This window comes from Neoarius graeffei, chromosome 2 (genome assembly GCF_027579695.1).
Source record: "Neoarius graeffei isolate fNeoGra1 chromosome 2, fNeoGra1.pri, whole genome shotgun sequence".
NCBI lineage: Eukaryota > Metazoa > Chordata > Actinopteri > Siluriformes > Ariidae > Neoarius > Neoarius graeffei.
The window spans coordinates 65,980,378-65,998,512 of record NC_083570.1 but is presented as its reverse complement, the minus strand read 5'-3'; the positions used below and the strand labels follow the sequence as shown (position 1 = coordinate 65,998,512).

The 18,135-nt window shown below is 43.1% G+C and overlaps 1 protein-coding gene across 2 annotated transcripts in view; it reads left to right on the top strand.

The window, feature by feature from the left end:
• The first annotated feature begins 870 nt into the window (after window positions 1–870).
• The window catches only part of glg1a (golgi glycoprotein 1a), a 68,469-nt gene continuing 51,204 nt past the window's right edge, over window positions 871–18,135 (top strand). The window contains exon 1 of one of the 2 annotated variants that reach the window (XM_060914724.1): window positions 871–1,266. In XM_060914724.1, coding sequence (XP_060770707.1) covers window positions 949–1,266 — 318 coding nt within the window. In that variant the 5' untranslated portion in view covers window positions 871–948. The remainder of the gene's footprint in view (window positions 1,267–18,135) is intronic. The other variant, XM_060914725.1, reaches the window with a different exon arrangement.

The following is an 18,135-nucleotide window of genomic DNA, read 5'->3' as shown; positions in this document are numbered from 1 at the left end:
TTTTTACATTTCTTAACTACATAGTCAATGTGATCTTTCCAAGTAAGTTTTTGATCAAAAATTAACCCTAAAAATTTAACTTGTTTTTCTTGCTCTAGCTTAGTACCTTGAAAATAAATATCTATAGGCTCTTTACACTTTTTCCTATGAAATAAAATCACTTTTGTTTTGGCCTTCGAAACCTTAAAGCCCCATTGATCACACCATGTTTCTAGATCATTGATAGCTCTCTGAACCTGTCTTTTTATATATTTAATGTTTCTTCCTGCTTTCCATATTGCAGTATCATCAGCAAATATGGACACTTGCATACCACTTAAATTTAAATCATTGATAGCAATCAGAAAGAGAATAGGACTAATTACACTTCCTTGAGGAACACCATTTTGTACATTAAACTCATCTGATATTGCATCCCCAACCTTTACTTGTAAGACTCTATTATGTAGAAAACCATTTATCCAGTTAAACATATTACCATCTATACCTAGTTTATCTAGTTTGTATAGTAAACCTTTCTTCCAAATCATGTCATATGCTTTCTCAATGTCCAGAAAGACACCTAAAACCACAGATTTATTAGCAATACTTTTTACAATATCATCACTTAACTTTATAAGCTGATCGATTGTAGACCTACGTTTTCTAAAACCATTATGTTTTTCGTTTGTCGCCTTCCTCGCATTCAAACTGATTCGAGCCGTGCCGTCCAAAATGGCAGTGTCACATGACTTGGTCACGTGAGTGAAATACCTCAATACAAGCTGTGCAGTTTGTGTGTGGCTGTAAAGAGAACTCTTTCGATTCATTCATGCTCGTGAGTCGACTCGCGTCATTCGACTCCTTCGATACATGCGTTCAAAGCGAACCGACTCCTTTCCGGATCTACTCCCAAATCCTTGGCGTCCGGCTGCCGTAGGCTCGCGACGCGGAGGTGGTTCAGCGAAGATGGCGGCTTGTAGACGTGTGCAGCTTCTTTTATTGCTTTTAGTCATTCCTGCTTTCGTTCGTTCTACGCAGGGAGCGAAGTCACAGAGCGCTCACAGTGACGTGAATGCAGAAGATAATACTAATGACGGGAAAAATGCCGGAGGTGCTCCGGCGGAGCCGAAGGCTGGAGCAGCGGCCTCTCAGTCGCGCCGCAGCTCCACCGGCTGGAAGCTGGCTGAGGAGGAGGCCTGTCGGGAGGACGTGATCAGAATGTGCTCCAAACACTCCTGGAACAACAACCTGGCCGTGCTCGAGTGTCTGCAGGACAGGAAAGAGGTCAGTAGAGCACCGTGCCGCTTGCTGCTTTACTTTGGGTGTGCCGGGAGGAATTGCCCGAGCTGCCTGGCGTTAGCCGCTGTGCTATCTGCGCAGGTCTCCGCTAGCACCGCTGTCGTAGGAGGCTGTTTCTGTCTGCACTGTCAGCAGGTTTAGCCGCTGTTTGTCTTTATAAACCATTATTTAGCTGAACATCGCTCCAGCTACCAATATTTAGTTAGCTACGCTTTTATTTTTAGCCTTGCTAGCTGTTAGCATATACTAACCTGAGCAGAGTTGCTAACGTTAGCTCATTTTAACGTGTTAGCTCATTAGGCGTGTTAACCTTTAATTAGGTTAATTTTATTTAACTTCGCTGCTCTGTAGCGAGGTAAAAGAGCTGAAATATTAGCACCCAGAAACGGCCGCTTTCTGTCCTGACGGAGGAAACAGTTGAGCCATGAAGTTAGAACTACACAAGCCGAGTTTCAGCCTGGATGCTACCATTTCTTTACACATTTAAGTTAGAGTCGTTGCACAGCTAGAATCTCTTTTGTTTTAATGAGAGGTGTTTTTTTTAAGTAGAGTCTGAAGACTTCACTCAAGTCCTTTTCTAAAGTGTTAAGGGTTGTTTTACAATCAGGGTCCGCAAGCTAAAAATCACATTTAACACTTATTATCTTCAATATCAAAAGGCTTGACTAAATGAACGTGGTTGTTTACTGTAGCCCTGTGATCGCTCTATTTACCATGCAAAAAAAAATTGGTGATAATGTTATTTTTGGTGAATGTATGGCAGTATATGTCATATTTAGCAAAATTACTCGTGTCATTTAGAAAAAGTGCTTTTTTGACCACAGGTAGCTCCAGAAGGGATGCACTTACATCATTCTTTATACCATAAAACACATATTTGGTTCCATATCATTGGAAATGGGCGGCACGGTGGTGTAGTGGTTAGCGCTGTCGCCTCACAGCAAGAAGGTCCGGGTTCGAGCCCTGTGGCCGGCGAGGGCCTTTCTGTGCGGAGTTTGCATGTTCTCCCCGTGTCCGCGTGGGTTTCCTCCAGGTGCTCCGGTTTCCCCCACAGTCCAAAGACATGCAGGTTAGGTTAACTGGTGACTCTAAATTGACCGTAGGTGTGAATGGTTGTCTGTGTCTATGGTGGGGTTTACATTAGACCGTATCAGCGGATCATCAGATTAACATTTTTAAAACGATTAGTGTGCACACAGCAACACCAATACACGATTCGCGTGCACACAGCAACACTGATGTACACGGATACGCTCGGCTCCGCAGGCATCCTGCGCTCCAAATCACTCCGCCCTGAACAGCGAGTGCCCTCTGGAGGGTGCGCACTCCGGCCCTGCGCAGCTCACAGAGCACGCGAGTGGAGCGCACAAGCATTGATTTGGGACTGAGCCGCTGTGTGTGTGATCTCAGTGCATGTCGGGCATGCGCGTCACTTACCACTTGCAAGTGGAAGGATGGCAAGCCTAAAGACAATCATAACTACACAATGGGCAGTATTTGCATCAGTATTTGCAGTATTTTCATACTTTTATACTCTTTAATGAAAGGTGATACAAGGCGGAAGTCCGCGCCGTTTTTCAGCAGTCGCGTCACATGACCAACGCCAGCGAATCAGGAAGGTGGATGTCACAGTGACGTTGTCCAATGACGACGCCAGCTAGAGCTCAGCACAGCGTATCCGCGTATCCTCAATGTTTACACAGCACCGGACCAGACACGATCTGGATTGAATACGTGGACCCTGGCGGATTCCCGTTTCCAGGCGTTTTAATGTAAACGGACAGTGCATCCACGAAGAAAACGAGACAGATACGGTCTAATGTAAACTTGGCCTATGTGTCAGCCCTGTGATGACCTGGCGACTTGTCCAGGGTGTACCCCGCCTTTCGCCCGTAGTCAGCTGGGATAGGCTCCAGCTTGCCTGCGACCCTGTAGGACAGGATAAAGCGGCTAGAAATGATATGAGATCATTGGAAACATAGCTAAGTTTTAATGTTGAATGCCAGTAAGTTTTCAGACTATTTTGAACAAATTAGTATGTAATTGTGTCAAAAAATGTCCTCTCCGAGACAGCTAATTTTTCAATATAAAATAACATATCTAAAATGATTATTTTCATCCTAAAATGTGGTCAAGATATTGGGACATAAATATTAGAGACAACTAACACAAAGTTTACAGCCTTATATTTAAAAGCACTATGGAAGTAGTGGATTCTGAATTGTCAAAAAAAAAAATGTCCTCTCCGAGAATCACTTCATTTGTTTCTCCCATTTTATAGCAGATTACACAAAACTACCATACACACGTCAAAAAATAACCTGAAATCTGTTCTTTAACTTGTACCAGTTTTTAAGTGAAGGACAAGAACCAGTTTCAATCAAGTTGAATTTTGGACCCCTGTGACACAAACTTTGTACCCTGATTGTAAAACAACCCTTATGTTGATTCTGCTTTCTTAAGAGTTGTTAATGACCTCCTGCTCTCAACTGATGCTGGTCATCTGTGTCCTTGTCGTCCTCTTGGACCTCACAGCTGCTTTTGACACTGTACATCATGAGACTCGTATAATAAGATAAGATGCACTTTATTGTCCCCAAAGGGAAATGCATCTTGGGCTTCATTGCTGCTTACATAGAGAATAAATAGATGAACAATACACATACCAACATATACAGATACGTATCAATACACATACAGACAATGTACAGACACACACCTGCAGGTGTAAACAAAAACATTAATTTTTTTCACGGTCCAAATCCTGCGCTCTGATTGGCTGGCGAGCAGGCCCATATCCTACGATACGGAACCCGGTTACGAACCTCTGGAGACTCGCTTGTTCACAACAACAACAAACATAGTAGAATTTTTTTGTCAACATTTATCTTTTTTTTTTTTTTTAATAAGATTATCAAAAAAATTATAAATTTTTGCCAGCATTTCTCAGGAGAATAGCATTAATTCTACAGCATGGATAGCGATAACAACAGTGTTCACAGCGAAAGCGAGTTTTACTACCCTGAGGAAGAAGAAATAAAAGAAAATATTTCAGGAGAAAGCTAAAAACCTGTAACTGCTGCTAACACCGAGCAAAAACATGGCTGAATCCTGAATGACTCCTATTTGTATAAATAGGGGACTACATAGGCAGCAAAATAGTTTTTTTTTTTCCTGCCATGGACGTGCACTTGTATACCGAGGAGGAAGCCATTTACATTACAGCCGTGAATGAGGATTCATAATGGCGGCTCGGCTCGGTTTTCCCTTTCGGGTGCTCTCGTTTTCTGTTAGAATTTAATCTCATCTCATTATCTCTAGCCGCTTTATCCTGTTCCGGTCAGTACTTTCAAGACCTCAGTCACGGTATTTCACGATACGGACCTTCCAGCTGGCAAATGACATACACATGCACCAACACACACAGGACCATGAGTATAAATACATAACCAAAAACCACCATGATGAACCATCCTTAGCCCTCTTGCACAACACCTTTGGCCTTAGAAGCATTCAAAACTCTGACTCAAGTTGGCACGAATGAATTTTCGAAGCGGTTAAGCCTGCAGTAGGGGACTCTATAGCGTTTGCCTGATGGTAGAAGTTCAGAGTGGAGGACATGGGACTCCTCAGACAAAATTCTCTGTGCATGTCTAAGCACAGACTGCTCATAGATGGCCTGCAGGGGCAGCTTTTCAGACCTCCCTATCACTTTCATTGCTGTCTGTACCAAACGGGCAATTCTTGATTTCAAATGGACTGAGAGGTTACCATACAAAGCTGTCATACTGTACCTAAGAATGCTTTCCAAGATAGACTGATAAAAGCATTTTTTTTAATTTTTGGACTCATTTCCAGACTCTCATCTTTTGGTATTACTGGCTTAGCTTTAGCCTGGTTTCGGTCATATCTAGCAAACAGGCAACAGTTCATCTCAATTGGTGTTCATAAATCATCCACTGTTACTCTTGCTCAAGGTGTGCCTCAGGGTTCTGTCCTTGGTCTCCTTCTTTTTATATGATGTTTCTCCTATAGGCCAGATTATTCGTAACCATGGCCTTAACTTTCATTATGCTGATGACATTCAAATCTACATCACTATCACCCCTTCCATAGCCTCTGTTCAGCTCCTAAGGACTTGCATCACTGACCTTAAGCAATGGCTGCATAAGAACTGCCTTAAACTTAATGCCAGCAAAACGGAGGTTCTATTAGTAGGTACCAAAAGACAGGTTCTGAACTTCTCCAGTTTTACTATTGATGTTGATGGTGTGTCTATTATGCCGCTTTTCCACTACAAACGCGGCTGAGCCGTGCCGTGCTGAGTCGAGCTGAGTCGGGCTGAGCGGGGCTGTTGGAGTTGCATTTCGACTACAACCGCGCTGAACCGTGCTGGCTGGAAGTGGGTGGACACATTGGGTGGAGTTAGCGAAAGTGGGTGGACGTCACGTGATGTCGTTAAGCAGCGCAAACAGTGACATCAGTGACAGTGGCGGAACAAGTCAGAGCCGGGCCGGGGGCGAGGCAAATGACCGGGCACTTTATTAAAGCTTATCATAACATCATTTTAGGCTACAAAATGTCCGCAACTGCGGTGTTTACCAATTTCAACACTACGGGGTGCAACTATGTTATTTAGTACATCAAGTCCTTCAAACGAACATGTAACTCAGAAACAAAAAACATTAGGATACTGTACATGGCTCATAATAAAACATCAATAGCCTATACTGCGCACATTATTTGAAGGGCATACGAATGAGCGCTCAGAGGTTGCAACGGTGACAGGAAGAGTCAGAAATAAAAGGAGGGCGGTGCAAACCTCACTGAATGCACTGTGTTTACCAATTTCAACACTACGGGGTGAAACTATGTTATTTTGTACATTAAGTCCTTCAAACGAACATGTAACTCAGAAACAAAAAAACATTAGGCGACATACTGTACATGGCTCATAATAAAACATCAATAGCCTACTGCGCGCATTATTTGAAGGGCATACGACGAGCCTTGCGCTCCGCGAACTCGTCCACGATGCTCTGTATGTCACTGATTCAGTGAGCTTTTAAGCGGTAGTCTCACGACCCGAATAGTAAACAATAAACATGGATGACATGGAGTCGTTAGTGTGGCTGGTCTTGGTGCTGTGGCTTGTTGTCACCGACAACGCCAACAGATACTGGCAAGAGCGTATAGATGAGGCGAGGCGCATAAGGCTTCAGAAATTCTCGTAATTCGTAATTATTCTTCTTCCGGGTTTGCGGTGTTTACAGATCCCAGCGCGCTCGCGGGGCGTGTGTGGGCATGTGAGGACACTCCTCCTCACCAATCAGTGCACAGGGGAGTGTCTGCTCACGCCCCCAGCCTCAGTCGGCACGGCTTGGCTCGCTTCAGCCCCACTCCAAAACGGTGCGAGTTTTAGGGGCTAAGCAGGGCTGAAACGAGCTGAGTCGTGCCGGTTTTTGGTAGTCGAAACGCGAGCCGTGTCGGGCTGAAGTGAGCTGAAGCGAGCTGAAGTGAGCTGAAAAAGGGTAGTGGAAAAGGGCCATTAGTCCTTCCCAAGTTCTAAAAAACCTTGGAGTTCTCTTTGACTCCACCTTTATGTTCGAATCACATTTTAAACTCATTGCTAAGAATGCTTTCCTTCACCTCCGCAATATTGCACGTCTCCGCCCTCTTCTCTTTGAAACGGATGCCAAAATGTTGGTCAATGCATTTATCTTTTCTTGTCTTGACTATTGCAGTTCTCTCTTTCATGGTCTCCCTGACACATTGCTCAGTCGCCTGCAGTACATCCAAAATTCAGCAGCTAGAGTCCTCACACTCAAGTGCACTGCTCACATCACTCCTGTTTTAAGCCTAGGTCACAACCAGACCTACGATTTTTTGGCGTTTCCCAAATCGCTGCGTTTTTTTGTTCATGGAGAAAGACGCACGTTGGCTGTAAGTTTGTCTTGCAACCTGAAAAAAAACGTAAGCGCCCGTAGAGTTTGTTTGACATGACAAAGAACCTCTGCGGCCAGTCTACGGCTCGAAAATCAGCACGTCACACGTGCGCCCTCCGTGCGTTTCTTGCGTTTTTTGCACGTAGACCGGCCGTAGGAGCACGTATGGCCAGTTGTGACCGAGGCATTACAGCAACTGCATTGGTTGCCAGTTATCTCTCGGATTAAATACAAAATCTTGCTTTTAACCTATAAAGCTCTTCATGGTCTCGCCCCTTCCTATCTCTGTGAGCTAATTAATTTGTACTGTCCCTCCCGCTCCCTCAGATCTTCGGTCTGTGGACTTTTGCCTGTCCCATGTTTTAAACTGGCATCTATGGGTGGCAGATCATTCAGTGTTGCTGCTCCTAAACTTGGGAACTCATTACTACAATCGCTTCGTCACTGTTCCACTCTCTCTTCCTTCAAAGCTAACTTGAAAACTTTTCTCTTTACCTCACGCTACTCTTCCTAGTGTGGTCTTTTTTTGTGTGTGTAACTCCTGTGTAAAGCATCCTTGGGTTTGTGAAAGGCGCTATATAAATTGAACTATTATTATTATTATTATTATTATTATTCCAGCAACAGCTAAAAGAGACTTCACACTGCTTTCTTTCCAAATGACAAGCTTTTGCTTTAAATTACCGGGACTCAATCTAACCCCTTTCTACTTTAACCAACATGGAGAAAAGCTGTGGGTAAAGCCAGAGCTAAATCACAGGCTGTGCTTCTCTGAGCCCTCTTCCTGCATACAGTCCATGATAAACTTTTGTATTGTTTACTGTTACAGCTCAACACTGCTATTGTCTAATGGCCCTTTTCCACTACCCTTTTTCAGCTCACTTCAGCCCGACACGGCTCGCGTTTCGACTACCAAAAACCAGCACGACTCAGCTCGCTTCAGCCCTGCTTAGCCCCTAAAACTCGCACGGTTTTGGAGTGGGGCTGAAGCGAGCCAAAGCGAGCCGAGTGAGGCTGGGGGTGTGAGCAGACACTCCCCTGTGCACTGATTGGTGAGGAGGAGTGTCCTCACATGCCCACACACGCCCCGCGAGCACGCTGGGATCTGTAAACACCGTAAACCCGGAAGAAGAAGAATTACGAGAATTTCTGAAGCCTTATGCGCCTCGCCTCATCTATACGCTCTTGCCAGTATCTGTTGGCGTTGTCGGTGACAACAAGCCACAGCACCAAGACCAGCAACACTAACGACTCCATGTCCTCCATGTTTATTGTTTACTATTCGGGTCGTGAGACTACCGCTTAAAAGCTCACTGATGTCACTGTTTGCGCTGCTTAACGACATCACCTGACGTCCACCCACTTTCGCTAACTCCACCCAATGTGTCCACCCACTTCCAGTCAGCATGGTTCAGCGCGGTTGTAGTCGAAATGCAACTCCAACAGCCCCGCTCAGCTCGACTCAGCCCAACTCAGCACGGCTCAGCCCGACTCAGCCACGTTTGTAGTGGAAAAGCGGCATAATATGACTTTCTTGTGTTGCAAATATAGGAACGCTCAAAATCAGCACGGATGCTGGGTTAGACAGGATTGTTTGATTCTTTTTGAAGAAATCTCTTTCGGACAGAGTAGTAGGGATCCCAAGAGAAAAGGAAAGCTGCAGTAAAGAATTTTCAGCTTTACCAAAGTTTAGAGTATTGGCCAATATGTGACTGAAGCCTCCTCTTGGCAGGGAATCTCAAAGATCAGGCTTAGTCATTATAAATTATCGCAGGTTTTAATTTTAAGACGTGCAATTTGAGGCTTTAAGGCAGCTTGTGTCCTCTGGGTTGTTATAACACATCATAAAATACATTAATCAGACTAAAGAAATTCAAACAAGTGGCTGACGTTTTTTGGGATTCCTGTGGGATGGGAGTCAGTATCACTATTCAAAATGTGACTGGGACGGTACGGGGAGGAACAAAGTCCACCGGAACAGGCGGGATGGGAATCGTAATAACAATAGATCAGTTTTTATGTCAGTATGCAGTTCTTTTATATGAATAAATGCCATTTTCTTTATTTTGAACATGGGATGGGAGTCATTCTTCAGGACCAGATTTTATTTATTTATTTATTTATTTATTCTGTCATAGGATTGGGATGGAACAGGAGTATTTTTGTGGGAGTAGGCTGGGATGGGATAGGAGCAAAAATCCACTCCCGTGTCACCCTCTAATTCAAACCGATACCAGTTCAGTGTTTCAGACTGGTACCTGCTCTAGTGCCCACACATCCATACAGATAAGCAGTTAATACAATACCAGGCTATATTCTTTCATTTCCTCTGTGTGTTCTCTCACTCACTCACTCACTCACTCACTCACTCACTCTCTCACACACACACACACACACACACACACACACACACACACACACACACACACACACACACACACATCTATCTTTTATTTATATATACAGTGTGTGTGTACGCACCCAACACCCCCTGCGAAATATTGGTCTTACTGACGTGTGAAGTTTTCTTTGCAGTCTTTTCCTGTCTAAACCAAGCTAGTTATTTTGTGCTTATTTTCGGCGTTTTGTGAAATGGAGCCGAGTGCTCTATAAAAAGATGGGGTTGATTTAATGAGAGGCTTTGCTATGGACTGAATCAGTTGCAGAGGCAGTTTGATGTTTGCATGATTATGGAATGAGGGGTCACCCTTTTTGGAAGACTTTTCCAGTTGTGACAAGAATATGTATTACAGTGGGGCAAAAAAGTATTTAGTCAGTCACCAATTGTGCAAGTTCTCCCACTTAAAAAGATGAGAGAGGCCTGTAATTTTCATCATAGGTATACCTCAACTATGAGAGACAAAATGAGAAAAAAAATCCAGAAAATCACATTGTCTGATTTTTAAAGAATTTATTTGCAAATTATGGTGGAAAATAAGTATTTGGTCAATAACAAAAGTCCATCTCAATACTTTGTTATATACCCTTTGTTGGCAATGACAGAGGTCAAACATTTTCTGTAAGTCTTCACAAGGTTTTCATACACTGTTGCTGGTATTTTGGCCCATTCCTCCATGCAGATCTCCTCTAGAGCAGTGACGTTTTGGGGCTGTCGCTGGGCAACACAGACTTTCAACTCCCTCCAAAGATTTTCTATGGGGTTGAGATCTGGAGACTGGCTAGGCCACTCCAGGACCTTGAAATGCTTCTTACGAAGCCACTCCTTCGTTGCCCGGGTGGTGTGTTTGGGATCATTGTCATGCTGAAAGACCCAGCCACATTTCATCTTCAATGCCCTTGCTGATGAAAGGAGGTTTTCACTCAAAATCTCACGATACATGGCCCCATTCATTCTTTCCTTTACATGGATCAGTTGTCCTGGTCCCTTTGCAGAAAAACAGCCCCAAAGCATGATGTTTCCACCCCCATGCTTCACAGTAGGTATGGTGTTCTTTGGATGCAACTCAGCATTATTTCTCCTCCAAACACAACAAGTTGAGTTTTTACCAAAAAGTTCTATTTTGGTTTCATCTGACCATATGACATTCTCCCAATCCTCTTCTGGATCATCCAAATGCTCTCTAGCAAACTTCAGACGGGCCTGGACATGTACTGGCTTAAGCAGGGGGACACGTCTGGCACTGCAGGATTTGAGTCCCTGGTGGCGTAGTGTGTTACTGATGGTAGCCTTTGTTACTTTGGTCCCAGCTCTCTGCAGGTCATTCACTAGGTCCCCCCGTGTGGTTCTGGGATTTTTGCTCACAGTTCTTGTGATCATTTTGACCCCATGGGGTGAGATCTTGCGTGGAGCCCCAGATCGAGGGAGATTATCAGTGGTCTTATATGTCTTCCATTTTCTAATAATTGCTCCCACAGTTGATTTCTTCACACCAAGCTGCTTACCTATTGCAGATTCAGTCTTCCCAGCCTGGTGCAGGTCTACAATTTTGTTTCTGGTGTCCTTTGACAGCTCTTTGGTCTTGGCCATAGTGCAGTTTGGAGTGTGACTGTTTGAGGTTGTGGACAGGTGTCTTTTATACTGATAACGAGTTCAAACAGGTGCCATTAATACAGGTAATGAGTGGAGGACAGAGGAGCTTCTTAAAGAAGTTGTTACAGGTCTGTAAGAGACAGAAATCTTGCTTGTTTGTAGGTGACCAAATACTTATTTTACAGAGGAATTTACCAATTAATTCATTAAAAATCCTACAATGTGATTTCCTGGATTCTTTCCCCCCATTCTGTCTCTCATAGTTGAAGTGTACCTATGATGAAAATTACAGGCCTCTCTCATCTTTTTAAGTGGGAGAACTTGCACAATTGGTGGCTGACTAAATACTTTTTTGCCCCACTGTATATTATCAGGCAGTTGAGGGAGCGGTTCATATTTCTTCATGTCTTTGGCACTGGGCCTTGTGTGCTCACTGATCACGTGCTCGATCCTTCAGTTCTTCCAAAGCTTTGTTTACAAGTTGTCCTACTTGTAGTTGCTGGGTTACAGTACAGTAGTCTATTACAATTCAACAGTTATTAAAACTACTACATGTACAGTCAATTGCATGGGAATTCCTATCCATTTTTTTTAGTATGAGAGTAATAGATTATTATACAGTCTTGAAAAATATCGAGTCCACCTCTTGATCCAGTGCCGGAGTGAACCGGGAAGGTTTGAATGTGAATGAGATTAAAAACAGTGGGCAGTGAAGTGGTGTTTATTAGTGAGGTGGTTCTCCTCAGGGTCTTTCTCTCAGTCTGAATGGGAATGAAGTAGTCCATGGCTGTTTGTGCTCGACGCTTTTGCTGTCTGTTCGAGTTTGTTCTTAGCTGTTCAAAGATGCCCCTTTTCCACCAAATCAGTTCCAGGGCTGGTTCGGGGCCAGTGCTGGTGCTGGTTCACAACTCGTTCAACTTGCGAGCCAGCTGAGAACCAGTTTGCTTTTCCATAGCTCGCGGCGCTAAGGGGAGCCACATCATTACGTCGCTGTATACGTCAGTTACGTCGCTACATTTGCATAAACCTTGGCGCGAATATCGAAGCAAAAACAACACAGAGGAAGAAGCAGCAGCAACAACAATAATAACGGATGACTTGGTGTTTGTACAGCTGCTGCTTCTCGTCGCTTAAAAATGGCAATCTTTCGCGGTCTTATTGTTGTTGGTCTTAACAACTTCCACCCGCTGACGTAAACGGTTCTTTCCTCTGGCCCAGCAGAGAGTTGGTGCTAGCCTGGAACCGGTTTTTCTGGCCCCAGAGCCAGTTCTTTGTCAGTGGAAACAGAAAACCCGGTTCCAAACTAAGCACTGGCCTCGAACCAGCCCTGGAACTGCTTTGGTGGAAAAGGGGCAAGAGAGACTCCTGTGAGACCGAACAGAGAAGAATACATGCTATGGGAGTTAGTGGTTGTGAGCGCATTCTGAAGATGAGCATCCAGGGCAGGATTTTCTACAGCTGTATTTAGCTAAGGTGGTGCGCTTAAGAAATTAGAAACAAACATCAAAGCTACAGTTCAGTATTGTTGGTTTTTTTCCGTGTGTGTGTGTGTTTTGTCATTGTTCACATATTTGACTTGGTGTAGCTCAAAATTTAGTGAGGTTCAAAAGACAATCTGTAGTAATGTTTAATATAACCTGATCTGTCTAAGCGTTCCAGTTCTTCTGGTTACTTATGTTGAATATTTGTTAATGCACATGATGTACATACGATGCTCCTTTTTTACCGTCTGCAACTAGTTTGGACAAAGGATCCAAGACTCCCAGGAATTTCATGACATGAGCTCAGGATTTGTATGTAGGGGAAATCATGTAGATTCAAACATTTTAGCGGGTGTCCCATGATACTATCATGGCGTTCTCGCGAGGTGTTCTGGAGAACGTGACACGTTGAGTGAAACCAAGCTGTGGCCTCAATGCACAAAGCCAAATATGCAAGTTTGCAACAGTCTTAGTTCGTCTTAGCACCTCCGGTTTTAGGACCGTAAATGTCTCTCAAAGTCCTATCCTGTCTTTATGACAAGCTTATGGGAATGTATATAAAAGCTTGAGTTTAGTTCCCTCCAAGTCTTGTCTCACTTTAATCACATTACTCTCCTTATTGCTAAATCGCATGCTGTGGGAAGAGAATTTTCTTCTGCCTCTCAGCGCTGTAATAATTAATGTGGTTTATTAATTCCTGAAGACGTTTTCTTATAAATACCTTAAGATTGGCATTCTTCCCCTTGCTGAAAGGCTCCTGATCCCTAAATCTGACCTTGTCCTGAAACTAAGTATGAGAACTGGTGATCATGTGACTTTGTGGCACAAGCTGTAGTGGTTGTTTCAGAAACGAGAGAAATAAAATAAACATGTTGAAGAAGGAATGGGCGGCACGGTGGTGTAGTGGTTAGCGCTATCGCCTCACAGCAAGAAGGTCCGGGTTCGAGCCCCGTGGCCGGCGAGGGCCTTTCTGTGCGGAGTTTGCATGTTCTCCCCGTGTCCGCGTGGGTTTCCTCCGGGTGCTCCGGTTTCCCCCACAGTCCAAAGACATGCAGGTTCGGTTAACTGGTGACTCTAAATTGACCGTAGGCGTGAATGAGAGTGTGAATGGTTGTCTGTGTCTATAGGGGTGTTCACACGGCAACTTTTACTCCGGTGTAGCACTGGGGCTGCCCCGGTAGAGCATTCACACGGTACAAAGTTATACCGGTGTAGCCCCTGAAAGCTGCTTAAACCGGTGCAAATCTAACCCTGCTCAGGAGGTGGTTTAAGAAATTTACTCCGGAGTAAATGCTAGTTTGCGGGGCAGCACCGATATAAAATGGGACGTCTGAACGCTACAGGGGTAGACTCGCTACGCGTGAGGAGAGTTGATTACATACGGGCATTGCATAATTTGCATCCTGGTATTTTGCGCTTCCAAAATGGCAAATATCAACAACAACAGAACTACATGTCTTCCACTGTTGCCAGATTGGGTGGTTTTAAGTGCATTTTGGCGGATTTGAACATATTTTGGGCTGGAAAACGTCAGCAGTATCTGGCAACACTGGTGTCTTCATCCACGTTGTTTTCCTGGCGCTTGGTGATGCCACGACAACCGGGAAAAGGAAGTACATTTTCACGCATGCGCATATTTCATTTCCGCATTATTACTATCGTATAGCACGGTCGCAAAAACTGCCGTGTGAACGCAAGTGGGGCTGCACCGGTGCTAACACGCTTCTCTCTAGTAAGCAGGTTTGTGACATGTGAACACTCCACAAAATTTACACCTGTGTAAGATATATCGCAACAAAATACATCGATGCAAATATGTGCCGTGTGAACACCCCTTATGTGTCAGCCCTGTGATGACCTGGCGACTTGTCCAGGGTGTACCCCGCCTTTCGCCCGTAGTCAGCTGGGATAGGCTCCAGCTTGCCTGCGACCCTGTAGAACAGGATAAAGCGGCTAGAGATGATATGAGATATACAAGTGCAAGTAAGCTATGATCTAAATAAATAAAGCAGCTAGAGATGTAATCTAATCTGTTCCTTCAAGCTCTCATTCCAGCCTACAATGCTGTATTTCTGCCTGTAACATTCTATATGTTAATAGCTTGGCCACATCTATATTGCTGATCACTTTATTTCAAGAAATATGTCAAATAAAAATGTCTAATAGAGAGCCGCAGCCAGAGGAAATCTCTTTATAGAATCTTATTGAAATAGCATTTCTTTCAGACATGTTATAACACAATCTGAAGGTGTTTCAAAATTTTCAAATTTTGAAAATTTCATCTTTTTCGGTGCAGTCTGGTGACTTCTGGAGCTGTAATTGAGCCTTAAAAAGAATTGAAAGAAAGCATTGATTTTAAATGTGAATATTTTATTTGGCATTTAACACATTTTATTTACTAACTTAATAAAATGCTATAACAAGGTTTACATTTAGTTTCTTATTCATTAACCAGAACTTTACAAATCACTGTAATTATCAATAAAATCTACAAATTCCTGCAGTAAAACAGAAACTTGAAATTATAATCTTTAGTGCACTTAAGACAAAAAACAAAATACAAATTGCTGCAGTCAATTTGTGCTAACACCTTCTGCGCGCGTACCTAAGGTGTACTAACACCTTCTGCGCACTTCGACAGTGCATTGATATCTGAGCTCCGTATCAATGCGCTGTCGAAGCGTGCAGAAGGTGTTAGTACGCCTGTCATTATAGTGCGGACTTTCCATAGCATAGAAAATCGCTACGTTTCAATTTGTGTAACTGAACTTGTTTCATATCACTGGTCATATAAACCTATGTAAACAGGAAAAACGCGGAAGAGTTTGGTCGCATCTAACTACAGCCCCAAAAAATACCATTGGCCATACTGAGCCTAGCTACATTGCTAACAGGAGTGACAGCGCGTCTGACTGCGTCTGACTGACTGGGAGGTCGCGCAAAGCTCGGACAGGTACGGAGCAGCTCGTCTCAATTCAGATAAGAGCATATTTCATCATGGAAGTACGGTGGACTGTTCCTTTAAGTGTGAGATCACAAAATGGTATTCTAGCGAACAACAAAATAGTCAAGATTCAGAAAAACAAATCATTCAGCGATCATTTTAATAGTGTAATTTCATCCGAACTCGGCCTAACGGTCGATTTAGAACTACAAAAAGTCCGTGTGTCGGACATTTTAAGTACCTTTGTAAAAGTTTTGCAAATGTTGCAGTCAGCATTTAAAATGCTAACTTAAAGTTTTTGTACAAGTTTCAGTTGATTAAACTGTCATTTTATTAAATGTGTCTGCTTTTGTAATAAAGTACTGAAAGAAAAAGCAAACACAGCGTTGCGATTTCTTATCCATCCATATATTAAAAAAAAAATCCCTCCCTCCTGACTGAATTTTTTTTGCTCACCCGGTGGACAGGAAACGGATTTTTTTTTAAGGATGGCCTGAGCTTGTGCAGACTGAGCTCCTGATTTAGCAGCCGGATTGTTTGGTGAAAATGACTCATTCAGCAGATCTTCGGAGACATCGGTGGCTGCGGTTTGTGATTGTCCATGACCCTGTGTCCATCCTTTGTATGTACACGTAATGCTATTCCTGCAACAATGGCGTTCCTGAACTCCTGAACTAAACTAAGTTTAGTTCCTGAACTAAAGTTTGGGAACTGCTGGTGTAGATGAAGGACATTGAAAGTGAAAACAAGAAGACAGTCATCTATATCCCCCGCCCTATAGACCAAGTTTCAAGATATTATTTGTCACATTTTTCAAGTTCCGCTGCAGGAAACCAACCCTACCTCTTTACACTGACCTCAGCAGCCCATGGCATAAACCCAGTGGACCTTTGGTCCAGGTGAGCTAAAAATTAAAATTTCTCACATTTCTTAGTATCAGAAGACACATATACATTACTTAATCAACAAAACCAATTACTTCATCAAAACAAAACCATTACTTAATCAACAAAACCTACCCCTAAGACTAACCTGAGAGACTAACACTACGTTCAGACTGCAACCTGAAACGACCCATATCCGATTTGTTGTGAAATCCGATTTTTTTGTTAGGCCGTTCACATTACCAATTATGAGACTTGTATGCGATCTCCAATATGAACGGAAAACGACCCAAAAGTGTCCCGCATGCGCAAATTGACACGTAAAAAGCACATCTACGTAATACGTAAACAAAAAAAAGCGCACGCTTCAAGTTTAATGATTTTTTTTTTGTTTTTGTTTGTTTAATTATCTGGTTAGTGTTAAAGTGTGAGGTCTCGTGTGTGTTTTTGTTTCTGAACTGAAATGAAAACGTGTAGCCTGGTAACGAGGGTTGACTCCTAAATATGTCTCTAATTTCTATATAAGTGCACTACATGTTACTAGGAAGTAATGGATTTTTAAACTCTATATAGTGCACTCGAGCTTCAGTAGGCAGTCATTTGGGATACGGCCGCTGTATTACCAAACTCTTAATTCAGGCTTAATAATTTGCACATATTTATTTCGTCATATTAATAAACTTTTTCTACATTTTTATAAATATTTATTTAGATTGTTTATAGCCAGCTGAATTCTGCAGCTTCTCTCAGCGCTGGCTCAAGGTGCAGAAACACCAGTGCAGTTTGCGATGGAGATGAGGCGAGCGAGACCTGGCGATGTGGTTTTTGTGGCGGCGGCGGAACTCGCACAATAATCTGATTAATGTGGGCAGCAGAGTAATGAGACCGAAGGTGTCAAATTACTGGAAATTTCCAGAACAATCTTATAATCTTGTAATACAGGATGGTTTAAGTTATAAATCAGTTATAGAAACTGTTTTATTTAATCAGGCTAACAGATCAACATCCAGGTCCCTACCAAATCCACCATTAGCTTGATCAATTCTATAAAAGTCTATTTAAATTCTGAAAACTGTACAAATGTTGTTGTTTTCCACCAAAGAGGCGGGATTAGCCAACGCAGAATAGTGACGTTTGTCTCTTGTTGATGACGTGTAGGTTGCATGAATGCGACCTGTCCGGTCCGACTGCAGTCGCATGTGAAAATATCGGATATGCATCGGATTTAGGACCACATATCCAAGCGGCCTGAGTCGCATGTGAAAAAATCGGATCTGTGTCGTTCAGATTGTCAAAAACAAATCGGATACAGGTCGCATATGGGCAAAAAAATCGGATATGGGTCGTTTCAGGGTGCAGTCTGAACATAGTCTCTGTCTGAAATTGTTTCCAGGGAAACATGAAAAATTAAAAAATTTCTCAAATTTCTTAGTATGAAAAGGCACATCTACATCACCTTAACATGTATACCAAGTTTCAAATCTGTATCATGGGTAGTTTTGGATATATGCTCTGGAAACAAACATTGCTCTTAGAAACTGTGTGTGTGTGTATATATACATACACAGGGGTGATAGCGTTCCGGCGCTGCGCCGGATTTCCGGCGTAC